Genomic DNA, 17,113 nt, shown 5'->3' with positions numbered 1-17,113 from the left:
TAAGCAGAGCCTTTCTAAACCAAATGCATCTGTCTAACCGATGCAGGATAATTACGCTTATAGAAAGACACATTTTAACATCGGTGCATTCAGTTATTTGCTCTCTTGTGATCGTTACTCTTATTTCTTTGCGTTTGGTACACAGCTGTTAGCTTAGCTTAGCTAGCGGCCTTTAACAGCTAAGCGTTTTCCAGTGACAATGAAACATTCTATTGAATAAAATATATTTTTTTAAGAAATCAGATTTGTTTATCCTAAAACCCAACCCTGCCTTTTTAGTTTGAGGTGGAAAAACAGAGAGCAGAGAGTTCAGATGGAGGAGTGTTTCTTTTCCAGCGTAAGCATTCTGAATTGTGTTTTATTCAAAGAGGTTATGGTCTCCCGCTTGTCAAACCAGTTCCATCAACCTAATCCCGCTGTGTCAACGCCTCGGGACCCACCAAGTAAGAGAGAGAGGGGGAGGAGTGTTCACGGCTCAAAGTTTTGTCCTCGTTCCTAAAGGCCTGTCAGCGCTGACGACACGCGTATACAGATTCAAGCCTCCTTTCTTTCTGGACGTTTCAGGGCTTATGCAAAGCAATGTTAAGATGTCACTTTGTAAAGTGCTCTGCACACATTCTATCCTCTAAGCTTTCCTCTCGTGGTATCTATTCATACAGATAGCTTCTGTTTTTTACACTCCAGGTTTTTAGATATCGGTCTCTGAGATTTCTGTCTTCATTCCTCCTTCAGACATCAGTATTGCAGCACCTTTCTGACACAGACTATGCAACATTAGTTTGTTATATCGTCCATTGTTTGTGCCCACCAAAGAGTCCAATCCGGCCCTCTGGATGACTTTGCAAAGTGTGAAAATTGCAGAGATGTCAATAATAATATGTAATAAATTAAGTACATTTTCCAACAAATTGCAAGTGTTTCCAATAAAAATGGACCAGTTACTATTACTTAAGGAGGTAAATAGGAAGCCGGTGTTCACACACTTTTCAGTGCTCCCAAAAATACAATATTTGGTGCCACTAGCAAAAAAAACACAAGAACGTGCAGGAACAACTGAACAGAGGAGATAAATTAGTTGCTGGCAAGTTTGAGAAAACAGCAGTCTGTTATTAATCGTAGCAGAGAGAGAGACATTTCATCCTCTGTTTTGTAAATTCACTGTTCATTAATTGTTAACATTTATTGAACGCACTGGTACTTTACACTTAAAAGAGGGAACATTTTGGAGGTGTTGTTTTTGACCGTTTGTAATGCAATGGTTTTACCGGTACGTCCCTTTTGAGGTCAAATTGGGACGTGATCCCACGAACTAAAATGAGTTTGACACCCGTGCTTTATTCAAATTAGACAGGACCTTTCCAGGAAGAGCCACAATGCTCACACTTTATTTTGGCATCCAAAATGTATAAGCTGTCGGGGCGCAGCTCAAGCCATTTTATATCATGTGTTTCAGAGCACAGGTTGTCGCCTTGTGTCTGAAAGGGCCTAAAGTCAGATCTTCATGGGAGACTAATATATCAAATTGCCAGAACATTTAAGGAACAAAGTGTGTCTGAAAAGGCCTTTCCAAATGTCAACAAACCTTACAGTGTTTTCATCAGAGCAACTTTCTGGCAAAGAAAAAGTCTCTATGAAATCTGTTTACAGTCTGTTGGAAAGATTTTTAATCATTTGTCTGCAACAGCCCTTTAAGTTTCCTCTACCGTGAGAAATGTGGTTGGACTTGATTAGGAGGGAAACATTAGCTGCAGGAAATGATGCCAAAATATGAGGCTATACAGGTAAACAGACATCTGATAGCCAGCAGTTCCTCGTGCTTGGGAAGCCAAAAATAACCAGATATTTCACTTTTTCTCCAGCTGAATGAACAGGAGAGGTAGAAAATTAAATCATGCTCAAATAAAGTTGCAGGAGCTTTGATCAGATTCCCTCTTGTGTCTTTGAGATGCTCCCACAGCGCCTGAGACACTTTGCAGAGTTTTCGCGGAGCGGTGGCTGAACGTGAAGGCTGCCTTGACTTTGGAGGATTTCTTGACTTTGGGTCAACACAGAAACTGCCATCTGTTGCATATGCATGTGCTTCTGGAGGCCCATATGCCTGCACCCGGTTTTAACAATTCAAATCAGCTCTGTCCACACTGCAAATCTGTCAAGGCCACACACACACTAACTCAGTCATAATAGAATAACCAAACACCTCTAAAGTGCCACTACTGCTGTGCCTATTGTGTTACGGTACTGCTGTTTTCCCTCCTGCTCTTTGTGCGAGAATATCAAGTGGATTGACAGAAAATGAAAAAAAAATGCCTTTATCATCTGAGAATGCCAAGCATCTGGTTCCAGTTTCTCAAATGGCTAGTTTTGCCACTTTACTGTTATATACAATTGCAAATTGCAATTATTTTACATGTATTAAGGATTTATTAAATAAATAATGATCTGCTCTAAAAAATACCATTAATAATATATAATAACTCAGCTAGCGCGAGCATTTTCCATAACCTTATTAATTAGCTTACTTTGGTAACCTACTGCTTTTTGCCAACGTATGAGTGGGCCCTTTAAGTTCACATCAATGGTTAGCTCTTCAGGGGACTGGCCTTCTGTGCAGTGGGAAATAATTGTTATTATTGCTACATATGCATGCATGTGAATGTTCATGTTTTTTTTTAGTTTATGTGAAGTGATTCACATACATCCACATAGGCTACAAAGCACACACACGTTGTGTCTTTGAGTCCATTTGTGGCTCTAATTGGCACATTCATTGGGCAGTAAAAGGCTCTTCTTGCTGGCTAAAAGCCTACAGCTGTACGCCATGCTTGGTTGCATCTACCGAATAGAAGGGGCTTGCCCCTTGCACAGCAAACAACAATGCCTTCGCCATGGAGACAGAAATACAACACAGTGAAGAAAAAAAACTATAATCCGCTGCTTAATCCTCTTGAGTCAGGATGTCACAATAATCAAGGCCATTCTGCCATGAATTGAACTATTTTTACATCAGCGCTCTGGAGAGAGCGGCTGGATGGACTGAAACCATATTGGCTGCATTCTCCGGAGCACTCTGATGGAGATTTCACTCTATTCACCACCTGCATCCATCAATAGGGAAGCACAGTCTGCACTTAGGGTGCTCAGTCCCAGTTTGTTGTGCCCAAACTAGACTGTTGTGTATATACTTCTTGAACATTGATATCTTACGGTAATATTTTTTTAAATCGTATGTTTTCCTTAAAAGGTGCAGTGTGTAAGATCTGGCTAGCGGCTACAAACAAATATGGGGGCAGCATTTCAACCCTACTACTTGGTCCATACAATCTAGTTTTTACAGTTATCAGTTAATTAAAAAAGAGGGGGAAAAAGCTAAATGGTAACTAACAGCAGGGCAAGAATACACGACCAAACTGTTGAAACTCTGAGAGCAACACTACTATGTTATAATGTTCACGCCTGGCGTTGGGCTATAGTTTACGTTAGCTATTTTTATGCTTTCCGTTCCACTAGCCAGGGGCTGTACAAGTCGTGAAGTTTGTTTATTGGATTAAATCCAACATGGCAGAAAGACCTTCCCACCACCAGGAGAGTATTTTGTGAGCCTTAGCTACAGTTAGCTTTAGCAACTCAAATTCAGCCTGCGCTGGATCAGCCAACTTTCTGTTTGTAGACTCAGCACCAGCTGAATGCTAACCACTAACTGAAGGTCCGCCTGCCTTCCTGCAGGTGAAGTAGTCTCCTGGAGGCCATTTTTGATTAAATCCAAACTATGAAAAGGTACACAGCCCACGGCCCAAGTTTGTCCTCCCATGTTGGACTGACGACAAACTGGACGCAACTAACTTATTAGCATGCTAACCAGCTAGTAACTGACTTACTAGCTCCTCTCGAAGGTACAATTGGTATTACAAGACAGGACATGTCGAGGCTAGCTGATTAGCATGCTAATTTCATTAGAAATCAACACAATACATAGAAGTCTTTGACAGAACACTGTAACCTCCTCACATTTTTACTAACTACAATGTTAGTTAATTAGCCAGGTCTCACACATTGCACCTTTAAACAGAGGCCAAAGCAGCGAGGTCAGAGGTCATGACAGGCCCTCTACGACGAGGCTTATGTTGGCGCGTTAGCGGCATGGGAGCCCGCGGAGAACTTAGTTTGACCCAGAGCCTAGTGAGTGAGCTGATCACCACCTCCCTCTGGGCCAAAAACTCCAAAGGATTCCTGGCATACCACTGCTTCAATTACAGTGGCTGGGAGGAGAGCGGACATCGCAGCACAGTCTGGATGCATGGGAGAAAACAGCATCGCCTGGGAAGGAATCGCGCAGGCTGTCTGCGAGGAAGACATGCGTGTTCCTCCAGGAGAAATCACTGTAATGTGTCACTGATCCCACTCAGTAATGGGAAGCTCGACTTTTTTCGGAGCAGTTTTAAATAACATTGCATAATTATTTAAATCATGTTTTTAAAAGTACGGCAGTCTTTTCACCGACTGGGCTCCTGAACATTGTTTATATATGTGTATACGTGCATGCGGGCGTGAGCGGTTACCTAGCAACAGCTGCTGTAAGTGGGAGACGGACAGACAAGTGCTGGCAGATGTTGGAAGGAATTTCTAAAAGTAGAACATTTGAAAATGGCAGACTGAGACAGAGGAGGTACTGTCGTGTCCCAAATTACAAAAGAAATGACATTTTCCCATTTACTTCTAGTGGTTTTAATCCCGCATTAATAGGTTGGGTCTTTGCTATATTTGTAAAGGTGTTCTGCAGCTAAAACAATGCGGCAGATTGAATTAAGCTTGTGGTGCTGAAGGCATTACAAAAAAATAAGGATGACTGATTCCTCTGAAAGGAATATGAGAAACTGACTCTTCTTCTGTGTCCACACATCTGTCTCATTGTGATACCGACTGATGGTAACTCAAATAAATGTTAAACTATATTATATATGTTATATTAATTATATACGGACACAGATTTAATACAACATAATGTAATACAACCATTTTCACTATTGATTTATCAGCCAATATTATTATTTTTCCCATAAACATTGAACATTTTTGATGATGATGATCCCTTGAATTTGGTTATTTGAGGCTGATGATGCTCAAGATGCATTCTCAGCAGTTTGATCGACAACATTCGACAAAACAACCCTCAATCAAGATCCACTTACTCTCTCACTTTCTCTGGCGCTTTTGATCGTACTACACTGTCATCACCATGGATCTGTTGAAATGGGAGTTCAGTAGCTGTTTTGAGTTCATAAAGAAACCATGAAAACACGGCTCAGACACTTCACTCTCACTTCAGTGTTTAATAATAACTGCTCGCAGTGCAAATGCCTGCAGCGTCACGGAGAGGAAAAGTACAGCACGTCACAGTGTGAGGAGGGGCAGGAGTCCTACCTTGCAGCCTTCACAAGCACTGACGCCATAGTGGTATCCAGAGGACTTGTCCTGGCAGACGAAGCAGGGCTTGTAGATTCGAGGAGGTGCCAGCGGGGACGGCGGGCTGGGGACGAGCTCCTCGGAACTGGTGCTTTGCGTTTCAATGGCTGCGGGGAATGCAAACAAGAGAAGAATGAAGATGATGGTTTCAAATGACTGAATGGTTCACTCAGTCACCTGGAAACTAGAAACGTATTCGCTGATGGTATTAGTTAACTCTTAATGCAGGAAACCCTCCTTTGATCTCAGGAGTTTAAAATCCAAAGTCTTTAGCCACGCTAGCAGCTCCAGGGACGTTAGCGGTCGGTAAGTCTGTCATAATCAGGTTAAAGTTTGACTTTGCTCAACACTTTGGTTCATGACATAAACCTGCAAAACTAAAGACAACCTCTTGCACGCTAACACACTAAACTAACATGCTTAACATCAGCATGGAAGCATTGCCATTGTTAGCATTTAGCACTAAGCGCCACTGAAGGCGCTCACAAGAGCAGCTAGTGTGGCTTTTATCACTTCATCATAAAGGTGCTCTGGAGTTGAACAACATTTCAGTTTCTCACCAAAACACATTGAGATCTAACAAAGAGTTTAACGCATTTTCTTCCTCACAAAGCTTTTTTTCAACCTCTTAACAGCCCAGTACGTGATTAGCACTGTTAACTTTAGGGTTAGGCAACAACAACAACACTTAGTTAGGTCTCGGAAAAACATCATGTTAGGGCTTATCATGGGTATGTAAATTAAGTAATACTTAACACGTCACAAATGTAACTTCACAATAACTCAGCAACAGTTGGGGACACACATCGGTCTCCTGGTTGAAAGTCCTGTGTTTGTTTGACCCATCTTTCGCCACCACCGCCATAACCATAACTGGTCTGTTCACACGTAACTTGCTCTTAGCGTGGATTCACGTGGATGCGTTTCATTTGTTATTCCACCACAAAAAAAGGATCCTAATCCACTTTACATTGGCATTTTTTCTGTGGTGCCTTCGTGCCAACCACCATGATGCACTGCTAAAAGGTTGCGGTCATTTCATGTATTTCTGTGAGATCAGGTTGCGAGGTTCCTCTTTGTGCGTTACCGCCCACCACCTGCAGATCAGTGTAATGTAGTACAGCATCTCCAAAATCCATTTTGCATTTTTTACTACATGGTCACATTTGTCTGTATATCTGTTGGATCGCATTACAGCATGGAACAGGAAGTGGACGCTGTTCCTGTGGCACAAACAGATGAAAGAAGTTGTAAAAGGCCTCTGGGGGAACAAAACTTTTAATTTATTTCGTGGGGGGCTCACCAAAAAGCAGGTAGGAGACATTCAAATGTATTATTTATCGTAGATGTGCTCGTAATTCGGAGACACAAAAAAGTGAGTACTTGACGATAGAGCAATCATAACACACTTAGTAAAAATGTACCCGACTTTGAACCGATGCACAGACCGAAGCGTTGTGTGTCCACATGCACACAGCCTATCAGCATAGAAAATGGAGAACAGTCTCTCCAGCATCTCTACTGATTAGATTACTTTCTTCCGTACTTCATCAGAGTAAACTCAATTACTGATGGTAAGGGACACGCTCTTATAATTACTGGACTCTCGTCCTTGCATGGAATTCCCTGGCGCTTTAATCTAATCTTCGGCTACATTCACCCTGTATGACTTTTTGCGCATGTTGAATTTGCAGCTTTGCATTCGGCAACTTCCAGTGGCTCCAGGGAAGACTTAACAAGTCTGCGGTACATCAGCACTGTACGTGAGGATTGATGTTACCTCTGTAATAAGGAATGAGAATGTAGGACGATCACCGAGGTTAATTAGAATGAGATGATTCACAAATCTATCGATTCTCTTATCTGGGTGTGAGGAGCAGTTTGGGCAGCGAGGAGAAGTCTCTGTGACTCGTTATGAAACTCTGACAGCAGCAACTGCTTAAAAGTTCTGCAGAATCTTTAAGTAGACTTGCATAAAGCTGACATAATGGTGCTGCGTTGGGATTTGGAAAAGTTTGCTGGTCTGAATTTCAAGTGGCATTCATCTGAGAGTAAACAACGTCAGTCAGCCACGTTCTTTATCTATTCTTTCAAACAACTCCAGTTCCATTGACAAGCACAGACAGACAAACATTTGTTTCCATTGAAGTCAGGTCATCTCATTGCTCCAAACGGTTTCCCTCTGTTGTTGGCAAAGAGCAGTCAGAAGCAGCTTGCACATAAAGCAGATGTATGGCGAGACACCGTACTGGAGGCCAGCCAGTGGTCTGACACAGAGCCATCTGATAGGGGAGAGAGGGGGGACTAGTATAAAACCAATACAGAATACAAGCTGGGCTGAGGATTCAGGACTGATACCGAAACCTTTTCAAAACCATTCAGGAATAAAAATGTGTTCATATAACTAAAGACCTTTTTTTTTTTTTTTTTAAAGTATCTATTCAAGTGTCTAGATGTCATATCCTGATGAAATCCTCATGCAGTTTCATTGACTTTATACTTCTAAATATATAAGTATAAAGTATATATACTGCGTCTCTGTTGGCCAGATCCCAAATCTGATTGCAATGTGTCTCGGCTCTCTCAAATAGATGTGAATCAGGGTCGGCCGTGCTCCAGGTGGTAATGTGGTAATGCACCTGAAGCTGTTTGGTAACTGCCAAATTTTCAGGAGAAGAATAATTTGAACAGTTTGGCATGTTAGTTTCAGTCACAGTATAGCTAGCTAGCTAACTACTAGAAGTACCAAATGAGTACTGAGGTTCGATACCCAGCCTTGTTTTATTTTTGTCTGGAAACGATCTCCATCTTTGTAAAATGCAGCAGTGAGGCTGACAAACTCTGTAGCTGTGCCCAAAGTCCAGACCACACACTTGGGAAATGTTTGTGGTTAGGTTTACGCAAAACTACTTAAAAATGATTAATTGTCAAAAATGTTGATACATGTTATGTCTTCATTTGTTGAGCAATATATTTAATGTTAAGCACTGAACATTCTACGTGAATAGATAAATGTAACATGTGTATTCATGTGCACTTCTTCGTCACGCAATCCTTACTGTACTTTTTTTATTCACCACAAGCTGGATTCGTCCCTTTGCCTCCTCTATACAGAGAAACCACACAGTAATATCTCTGTCCTGCGTCAAACGTGAAGGAAGTGAAACAAGGTGTTCACCTGAGATGAGGATGAGGATGTATGACTACTGGAGCACAAGCACAATGTGTATTAGCCTTCCCCAGGAGGCGCGGCGCACTTTAACATACATCTAGAGGGAAAATACTTTTGTTACTGATATGGCTTCGGAGCATTTGTGACGGCTGGGTAGTCCCACATAGAGCAGAGGCAGCGCCAACAATTCAGCCGCGCTGCCTATTTGAAACTCATGGCTGCGTCTGGGAGGCGGTGTGACCACCTGCAGACAGATGGGACGCATAAACGTAGATTCATTACGCCCATCCGAGTGTGTGTGTGTGTGTGTGTGTGTGTGTGTGTAAGGAGAGGGTGGTCAATGGGTACCTGTGTGGTGGCGTATAGGCCCTATCAGGTGCAGGGGAGCCTTTTTCTATTTTCTGCGTGATTAAACTTTGAGTCGACTTCCCCGCATGTTAACATACACAGAAAGCTCCATTAGAGGAATAAAGGCTGCTGACAGACAAGCGCACACGGCGAGTCTAGCTTAAGAACAGCCAGAGAAAAATCTGTGGCTGCTGAACCCTTAGCCTCTGGCTGAACCTTCTGCCGGGGTCAAACAGGAAAGCGCACACTCCCTGCTGGAGGCGGCAGGCTGAATGAGGGGAAAGACGAGAGAAAACAGCTCCTCTGATTGGCCCGTCTACTGGGACTGAGCCTGCTGACACCAGTAGCTCACATATATAAAAAGGCCAGTACTGGCCTTTATAAGTATCAGCCAAAGAGTTGAGCTCTGAAAAGCAGACAGATGATGAAATTACACGTGAACTAAAAACATTTTTTGCTCGCAAATTAGTTTTTGACTGATAACATTCAGAAAGATGTGATAATCTCCTCGTGTCTTGATCTGATTGAGGCGCTGCGACTCCAGCAGATCAAGTTAATCATGTGCCATGACTAGTGCACGTTTCAAAATAAAAGTGATGCAATGCAACATTTGAATGAAGAAATAACACAATGTTCTTCTTACAAATAAAAAGTTCATCAGCAAATAAATACAACCTTTGTGTTTTCCCTCTAAAGCCATACTAGCCCTATGATCATGGCTAACGTAAGCTAACGGCTGTGTAGCTGACATTAACGTGATCAGTTCACTGATGTAATGACTCTTCTCTGCTTTGTAACTGTGATTTCAACTTTTGGCCTCAGTCGTGGCAATTCAACAAAAATTGCATCTAATTCCGATTATTTTAACTTGGGTCAAATTTCCTTAGTTTTGGCCAACATTTAACTCTTTAAAGCCAAGTTCACACTACACAACTTCAGCCATGATATTCCTCTTGCCAACAGAAATTGGAGTCCCCAACTAAAGCCCCAACTCACACATACTCTACTCATAATCTGAAATTCTGCTTGTGTAGTATACATCTGGGCTTTTTTCACAGATGCGTAATCCCCATACGGTATAGTGTGAACGCAGTTTAAACTACATTTTACGTCAAACTTAGTATGACTAGCGTGTTAGTATGCGATTTCGTACACAGCCTCGGTCTGATATCTGACAACCTGATCGCAACGTTTGTGTGTCTGACTTCTTTCAGATTTAAAATATCCAAATGTTCCCAGATATTCAGCAATTTATTTTGGAAGAACGGCATTAAAAATTGCCAATAGAAAATGAGGCCCAACCTGAAACAATGTTCGTAAGTTTGCCAACATTTGCGAGTAAGTTATTATTGTGTGCTGATGTACTGCTAATACTAGTCAATACCCTCCAAAAATGACCGACCACAGTGACCAAAATGTATTTGTTTTTGTGTTGAAAAATGTCTCTCCGGTACATAATTTAGGAAAGAAAAGTCTGCGTGCAGAATGGCCCATTGCATGCTCAGAATGGAGACACAATGCAACAGAAAATGTCCGTTACTTAAATTGTATGCAGGCTGTTGGCAACAACCCTAAAAAAAAATACAGAGTGGGCGCCGCGGTCAGCTGGAACAACCAGAACACTGACACTGGTCCAGCTGAAAATGAGCCGCGTGAGGCAGGATGTGAGGTTACATGTAGGTAATGAAGAAATGATCTGCAGGGCGTCAGCGTCACACATCCGCTCCGTGTCCTCTACACCCTTATATCCAGTTCCCCCAGTCTGAAAACCAGTGACATGTAAAACTCTCCCCACATGGTCCACGAGACCAACAGATGGCGAAGAACCCGAAGCAAAGTCTGCCGCCGCACACAGGCAGTTTAACACAACGATGCCGCATTCAAAATTAGGACAAAGCTGCCTCTCTGCTGCAGAAAACGGAAAGGGAAAAGGTGCACTTTAAAAAAAAAAATGCAGCGCTTAATTTTAGTTACAAAAAAATTAAAAAAAAATTAAAAAAAGGCAAGAACCATAAGTCGCAGTGATTGAATTAAACCTGACAAAATATAAAGGATCAGCGGGAACAGAAACAAGGAGAGAAAGAAGAAGAAAAAGAGGCGGGTTTAGGAGAAAGAGAGGCATTTCCTGGAGCTCCTCGGGGTATTTATGTATTTGGTTTGTGTTAAGGAGAACGCTGTGGTGTTTTGGGTGTGGAGCAGTGGGCATAGCCTGGGAGGATTAGAGGAATATTACTCCCAGTCGGTGAATTCCTCCTCCTCTTCCTCCTCCTCCTCCTCCTCCTCCTCCTCTCAGCTGACGCTCCGTCCAGTCTGAGAGTGTTTTCCTCCTGGTTCTCTCTGCAGGAGCGCCGAGTGCATAGCTCACATACAGCGGGTCCAGTCAGAGGAAATGGTCAAAGTTCACCCAGAGTACACCAAATGAGAAGCAGCTTTGCTCCGCTCCCCAGTGCGTTTTACAGAGGGGGATATTTAGAAGAGCTTTAAACACTCAAGGAAAGGAAAATAACAATGAGGAGCAAGTCATTTGACTTTGTCTGGTGGGGAGAGGAGAGAGGTGAGGGTCTGCGTTTCATCAAGGCTTCCAAATCCACATTTGACGGAGAAAAAACGTCAAATTTTGACGTACTGACGAGGCATTACTTGGCGTTTGGGTTTGAAAGATTCCCAGGCGGTCATGTGACCAAACCCGCTGTGACCTCGCGGCGACCCCCGGGGATGACGGCAGCGCCGAGGTCAAACTACACGTCGACGGGGAAGCAGCAGCGTCGAACTCAACAGGTGCCGGCCACTTCAAAGCTTTCATAAAAAAAGTGAGTGAGAAGCCAAGACGGCCATAAAAGCGGATGACGAGGGAGGGGAACGCGGCGGGGGAAAGAAATAAGGTGGCTGAAATGCGAGAGGTTTCTTTTTAATCCACAGGAATTCATGGCCTTAAAAGCACAGCGCCGGTATGGTTTTTATTCTCCCCACGCCTGCCCTTTTAGATGTAATTGCATTCTGGAGTCAGCTCTGTTGGAAAGCAGTCGAGACCAGTGAGGAGCGGTGGGATGGGTGTGGCAAACAAGGGATCAAATCCAATTCAACAAATCGGAACGCTTCAGCTGACAAAGAGATGAGGAAATGTACAAAGAGATTCTTTTCAGCGACAGAAATGTAGACAATCATTGTATTTAGAGGCTGATGACATGTTAAAACATGTTTAAATATGAGGGGAAAGCAGTTTTGCTTTTGCTAGACCTTCATTTTGTCAATATTCCTGCTGACATGTACAATAAAAACAGGATAATGTAATGCTCTGGAGCAAAAGGCTGTCATTTTAAACCTCCACCAAGTCCCTGAAACATTCTCTCTTAATGTTGAGGTAAATGTGCACAAAATAAGTTAATTTAAGGGTTGTTCAGATGCTTGAAGCAGTTTTAAGGTTTTTAACTGTTTCTAGTCTGTGTAAAGACAAACAAAATAAAGGTTTGGTTTGTTATGAGCAATTGATAATGAATATGCAAATGAGCTGTTTTGAAGCTGTTCTTCAGAAAACAGAAAAATAATCCGCAAAATCGCTTTAGAAGATCTGAATGAATTGATAAAAAAAAGAGGATCAAGCAGCAACTCCAACATATGAGACACCTCAGCATTGTATTGTTTCATTGAGAAAAATTTCAAATATTGTCATTATTTAGTTTTTGTTGCCAAAGAAGGAGAATCAAAAGTCGGTCGGATCCTTATGTTAAAGTTACAGACTCTGGACGTGTTGCTCTGTGGAGCTGCAGACCTCTCGGCTGTCTGTCTGCCGGCTCACGTCTGCTCACTGTCTCTCTGCACACCACATATGATATGACTTTACTCTCAGCTGCCTTCAGTGTCTTTCATATCTTGTCCTAATGCCTTTTTATGATTCATGTAAACCACTTTGAACGCTACACAAATACTTTCGCCTTGCATTAATGCCAAAAAATACAATTTTTAAGGGTTTAAAAGCCTCTGAAACAGCAGCTAAACCTTCATGACGAAGTACAGTTCTCTACTGGACCCAGATTAAAACATACATATATATATATATATATATATTTCAGAGTTATCAGCTTTTCTTAAGGCTACAGCAATGCCTCTAAGAAACATGAAAAAAAACATGTTAACATAAAACATGAAACGCTGCTATTTTCGTTTCGGCTGCTGTGGTGGAGTATTTGATATTTATTAGAAGGCCAGTACCGCTCCTGGTGGGACCCCGACGCTGTCCTAATCATGTCGATTAAACATGCCTGGCATCAGAGAGCTTCCCTTTCATTTCACTGTTGTACACCGCTTTTTATTTCCCCCCATCCGCCTTTCATTTCACACGCCCACTAAATTAGCTTGGTGTGCAAGCTGTGCTAATGGCTTTTCATGTCCATATCAGAGGCGCTTAAGCCTTGAAGACAAAAAGGGCCCCAATTATCCCATAACACACGCCAGCCGAACACATACATATCACACTGGAGCATCACACTCTGTCTCTTTTAAAGGGCACAATAGCAGCGGCGTTTATAGATGATCACCTTTCCACTTATTTGTCTGTTAGCTTTTGGATTTGTTTTGATGACTTGATGCTTTTAATGTGAACCTCATTCGCGTCTTCACGCGACGTGGGTATCACGTGCAGCCATTGCTTCAGCAGCAAAGCCCATTTTATCTGCGTAAAAGGAGGTCCTTGATCATTCTTAATTAGCATCTAAACTGGAAGAGGAAGTGCATTAATGGTTGGGCTCGTTGTCAGTGCGGTTAATTAACACCCAGGAGGTTTCCATTATCCTGAGCAAATAAATTAATAAAGCAACATTTCGGTGACCCTGAGAGAGGCTTTCTCGACTCAAAGCCTAATTTAAACAGCGCCCTCTTCAAACAGGAAACAGCAGGGGTGTCCTGTCTGACGGCACAAAAGGCCAACTTTACTATCCGAGAACGGCGTCGTCTTGAGAAAACATGAAGTAGAAATCAACACTGTGTTGTTTTGTCCCGGTTAGAGTCTCACGAGGTCAGCGTGAGCGTGCGTCGAACGGATTGTCAAACGGCGTGACCGATCAAAAATACTTCAGTGTTCTGCTCCTACAATCTGATTTTTTTATGTCAGTTAACCAACGTACGCCCGACGTTAATGCTCTGAGGGACAAAGGCAGCAGCGTTTGGACTTTGGAGGTCTTGGTCTTGACCTCACTATTGTTAAATTCCTGCTTCGGCCCTGTGGAAGAGCGGCCACCGTCTAAACCTTCAAACACGCTGCTCTACAACCGTTTCAACCTCACAGGACTTTCTTTCTTCTTTTTTTGCCATTTTACCTGACTTCCACTTAAAAACGTATATTTAAGACATAAAAAAACACTAAAGTTGATCCTTAATGGACCACAAAGCCCAAAGTGTTATCTGCTCTCCTCTGCTGATGCATTCATGATTATGTTTTAATAATTCAATTCAAACTTTTCTGACTGAGTTAACCATTTTAAGTATTTTAAGAAACCATAAACTGTAATGGCCGTGATTGCATGGGTGATTCATTCCAGTGTTTTTGCCTGCTAATTTCCCTTTTTCTACTTGACTTCTAAAAGAGGTTATGGATTATAACGCACAATAAGCGATTCGTAATAAACGTGAGAATAAGCAGATTTTACCGAGGATTTATGACAGGAGTAACTGACATTTGAAAGCCATGAAATCAATAAAATAATCTACAATTCATAGAGGAATTTCAAATATAAAACAGATACAGAAATTGGAATAAGAATTCAAAATTTTAACTCAAAATTCTAATTTTTCTGAGAAGATTGACAGGTGTTAGTACGCCTTGAACTGCAAGTGTCTGAAATTGAATGGTAATGTAGAATAATTATATGGGCAAAATTAAAGTTATGTGGTTCATCTGCAAGGATGAAATAACATTTTCTTAAAAAAACGATTTTCCCAATACATTTGTCTAGATTTAGTGAATGAACTATTATGACGTGAATAACAACTTTAGCTTGTTTTTTGTTAAAGAAATAATTTTCACGAACAAGCGTTATCAACAAGGTTAACATTACGATTACAATTAAAAAAAATAGATCACATACGCTGCTGTATCTTTATTATTGGTCTAAAAAGCTAAAAATGCTGATGATTCGTACACTGCCATGAAAAACTATTGTAATTTATCAGAAAAAATATATGTTTTAAGCAAAAATGCCATAAATTAAGATTCTCTCTTTGTCACATACAAGAGAAATGTAATGTACTTTTTCTGGACGGCTGTTTAGATAAAAGTAATTTAGAGATGCAACTTTGCACTCTGGGAACTCGTGATTTGAATTTAAAAGCAATACTATTCATCGCAAAAATACTAATAAGTAAAATGCAGTTTTTGTGTCTTCTCTCAAATGTTGCTTTCAAAGAGCTTCTGACCTGCAGCAGAGCGGAGTGTTTAAAGTGGCCACGGTCCTTTTTGCACTTTCCCTCCACTGATAAGAGCCTCTTTTTGCCGAGTGCCCTTTAGCAAACACTTCCTGAGGAATGACAGCTGGAGGCTGCTCGTTATCAGATGAGGATAAATCACGGGGCAGCAGCAGCAGGGTGACAGGGAAAAACTAACACCGACAAGTGGCCCACGAGCACACTAAGTGATCCAGATCTGGAGGAGATATTTACAATAAATGCACCTTTTGACAGGTATTAAAACACCTGGCAAAAGTTTTTTTTTAAATATATTTTATATGCAAACTATTCACCATCCTGTATTTCTTTTTTGCTCTCATTATGATGATAATGTCATCCTCACAGCATCAAGTTCTGATAAGCGACCCCCCAGGCATGCAGCAGCCCTTAAAGCGTCCACTTAGTCTCCAGGACAAAAACTAGAGGCATCCATCGATCAGCCTCGGCCAATTCACAACGCGAGAGGCTGACATGTTGCGATAGCAGCCCGCTAATCTAGTCGAGGAGTCCTGCGGGGTCATTTATCTAAATCAGTGTCACGGAGCGTCGGGTCTCGGCTCGCCGCGGCCCGGCGCTCCTGTCATGTGCGTCCGGGGAGGAGGTGTGGAGACGGCCGCCTGTGTTTACTCTCCGCATTCCTGCAGCCCGCTGCTCTCTGAACTGAACTGATCTGAGACAAGCCATACATCAGCAGGTTTTGGGGGGCTGAGGATTTATGACGGCGCACGGTGGTGAAATATGACGTTTAGAGGGGGAGAACAAGTTGTTCTGCTCGAGCTAACATCAACAACTAACTTTTTTTCATCTTTGGTCCTCACACAAAATTACACTTTATCCTTGTCAGTCTAAAAATATACCCCCTCTGTGTTGACACATAATTAATCCTCCTATTGTTTTCATGCAGCGCCTGTGATGCGTTCAGGCGTCCTGTTTCCAAGAGTTTCCCCAACAACTCCTAAAGTGCTATTCCCTAATTTGTCTGATTTAATACGAGCATTACACAGATTAGCAGTAATTATAAGAGCTGGAGGGCTCTTCTTCTTTTTTTTTGGCAAACTTGCTGTGACTCAAGAGCTGCATCCACGCGGCTTTAAAGTCGACAACAACAGCAACACACAACAGCAACACAACAAGAAGACGAGGAGAAGTTGGACCTACAGTGCGCGCTCCGGCGGTGCTGCCACTCTCTGTGCGCCAGTCCGCTGATGCAGGCTTTCAGAGCCTTCTCCTGCAGCATGCAGGACGACGGGCTGGACGTGTAGAAATCCAGCATCTGCCCGGGACTCACGGCCAGCACGTCCATGCAGTCGAACATGATGACGGCGCGTCGTTCAACTCGTCTTGTGCGTTATGGATAAACAAAAATCACCGGCATAAGCGCACACAACTCCATCAAACTCTGCTGATTCCCTCCCTCCCTCCCTCCCCCCTCCTCCTCCTCCTCCTCCTCCTCTTCCTCTTCTTCTTCTTCTTCTTGACACGGCAGATTTCGCTCCTCTTGTTCTCCTTCGTCCCGCACCGGAATCATGAATTATTTCGGACCAAAAACGCTCCGCGACTCCTCTAAATGCTTATTTGCCATTTCCTCGCATGGTGTCCAGTCCGCGCGCTGCCACGGACGTGTGCGCGGGACTCCTTCATGATCATAATAATAATAATAATAATAATAATAAAATCCCGACGTGTACGCGTTGA

The 17,113-nt window shown here is 42.4% G+C and overlaps 1 protein-coding gene across 1 annotated transcript in view; it reads right to left on the bottom strand.

The window, feature by feature from the left end:
* LOC306748543 (retinoic acid receptor beta-like) overlaps window positions 1–16,733 on the bottom strand; it is a gene marked incomplete at both ends in the record, with an annotated part of 60,328 nt that extends 43,595 nt beyond the window's left edge. Inside the window, 2 exons of the mRNA XM_079231720.1 lie at window positions 5,419–5,567; window positions 16,577–16,733. Of these exons, the coding sequence (XP_079087846.1) occupies window positions 5,419–5,567; window positions 16,577–16,733 (306 nt within the window). The remainder of the gene's footprint in view (window positions 1–5,418; window positions 5,568–16,576) is intronic.
* Between the last annotated feature and the right edge of the window lie 380 nt (window positions 16,734–17,113).

The sequence above is a fragment of the Taurulus bubalis genome (genome assembly GCF_910589615.1).
Source record: "Taurulus bubalis genome assembly, chromosome: 16".
In the NCBI taxonomy this organism is placed as follows: domain Eukaryota; kingdom Metazoa; phylum Chordata; class Actinopteri; order Perciformes; family Cottidae; genus Taurulus; species Taurulus bubalis.
The sequence above is the reverse complement of the archived record's forward strand: the minus strand, read 5'-3'. Positions and strand labels throughout refer to the sequence as shown.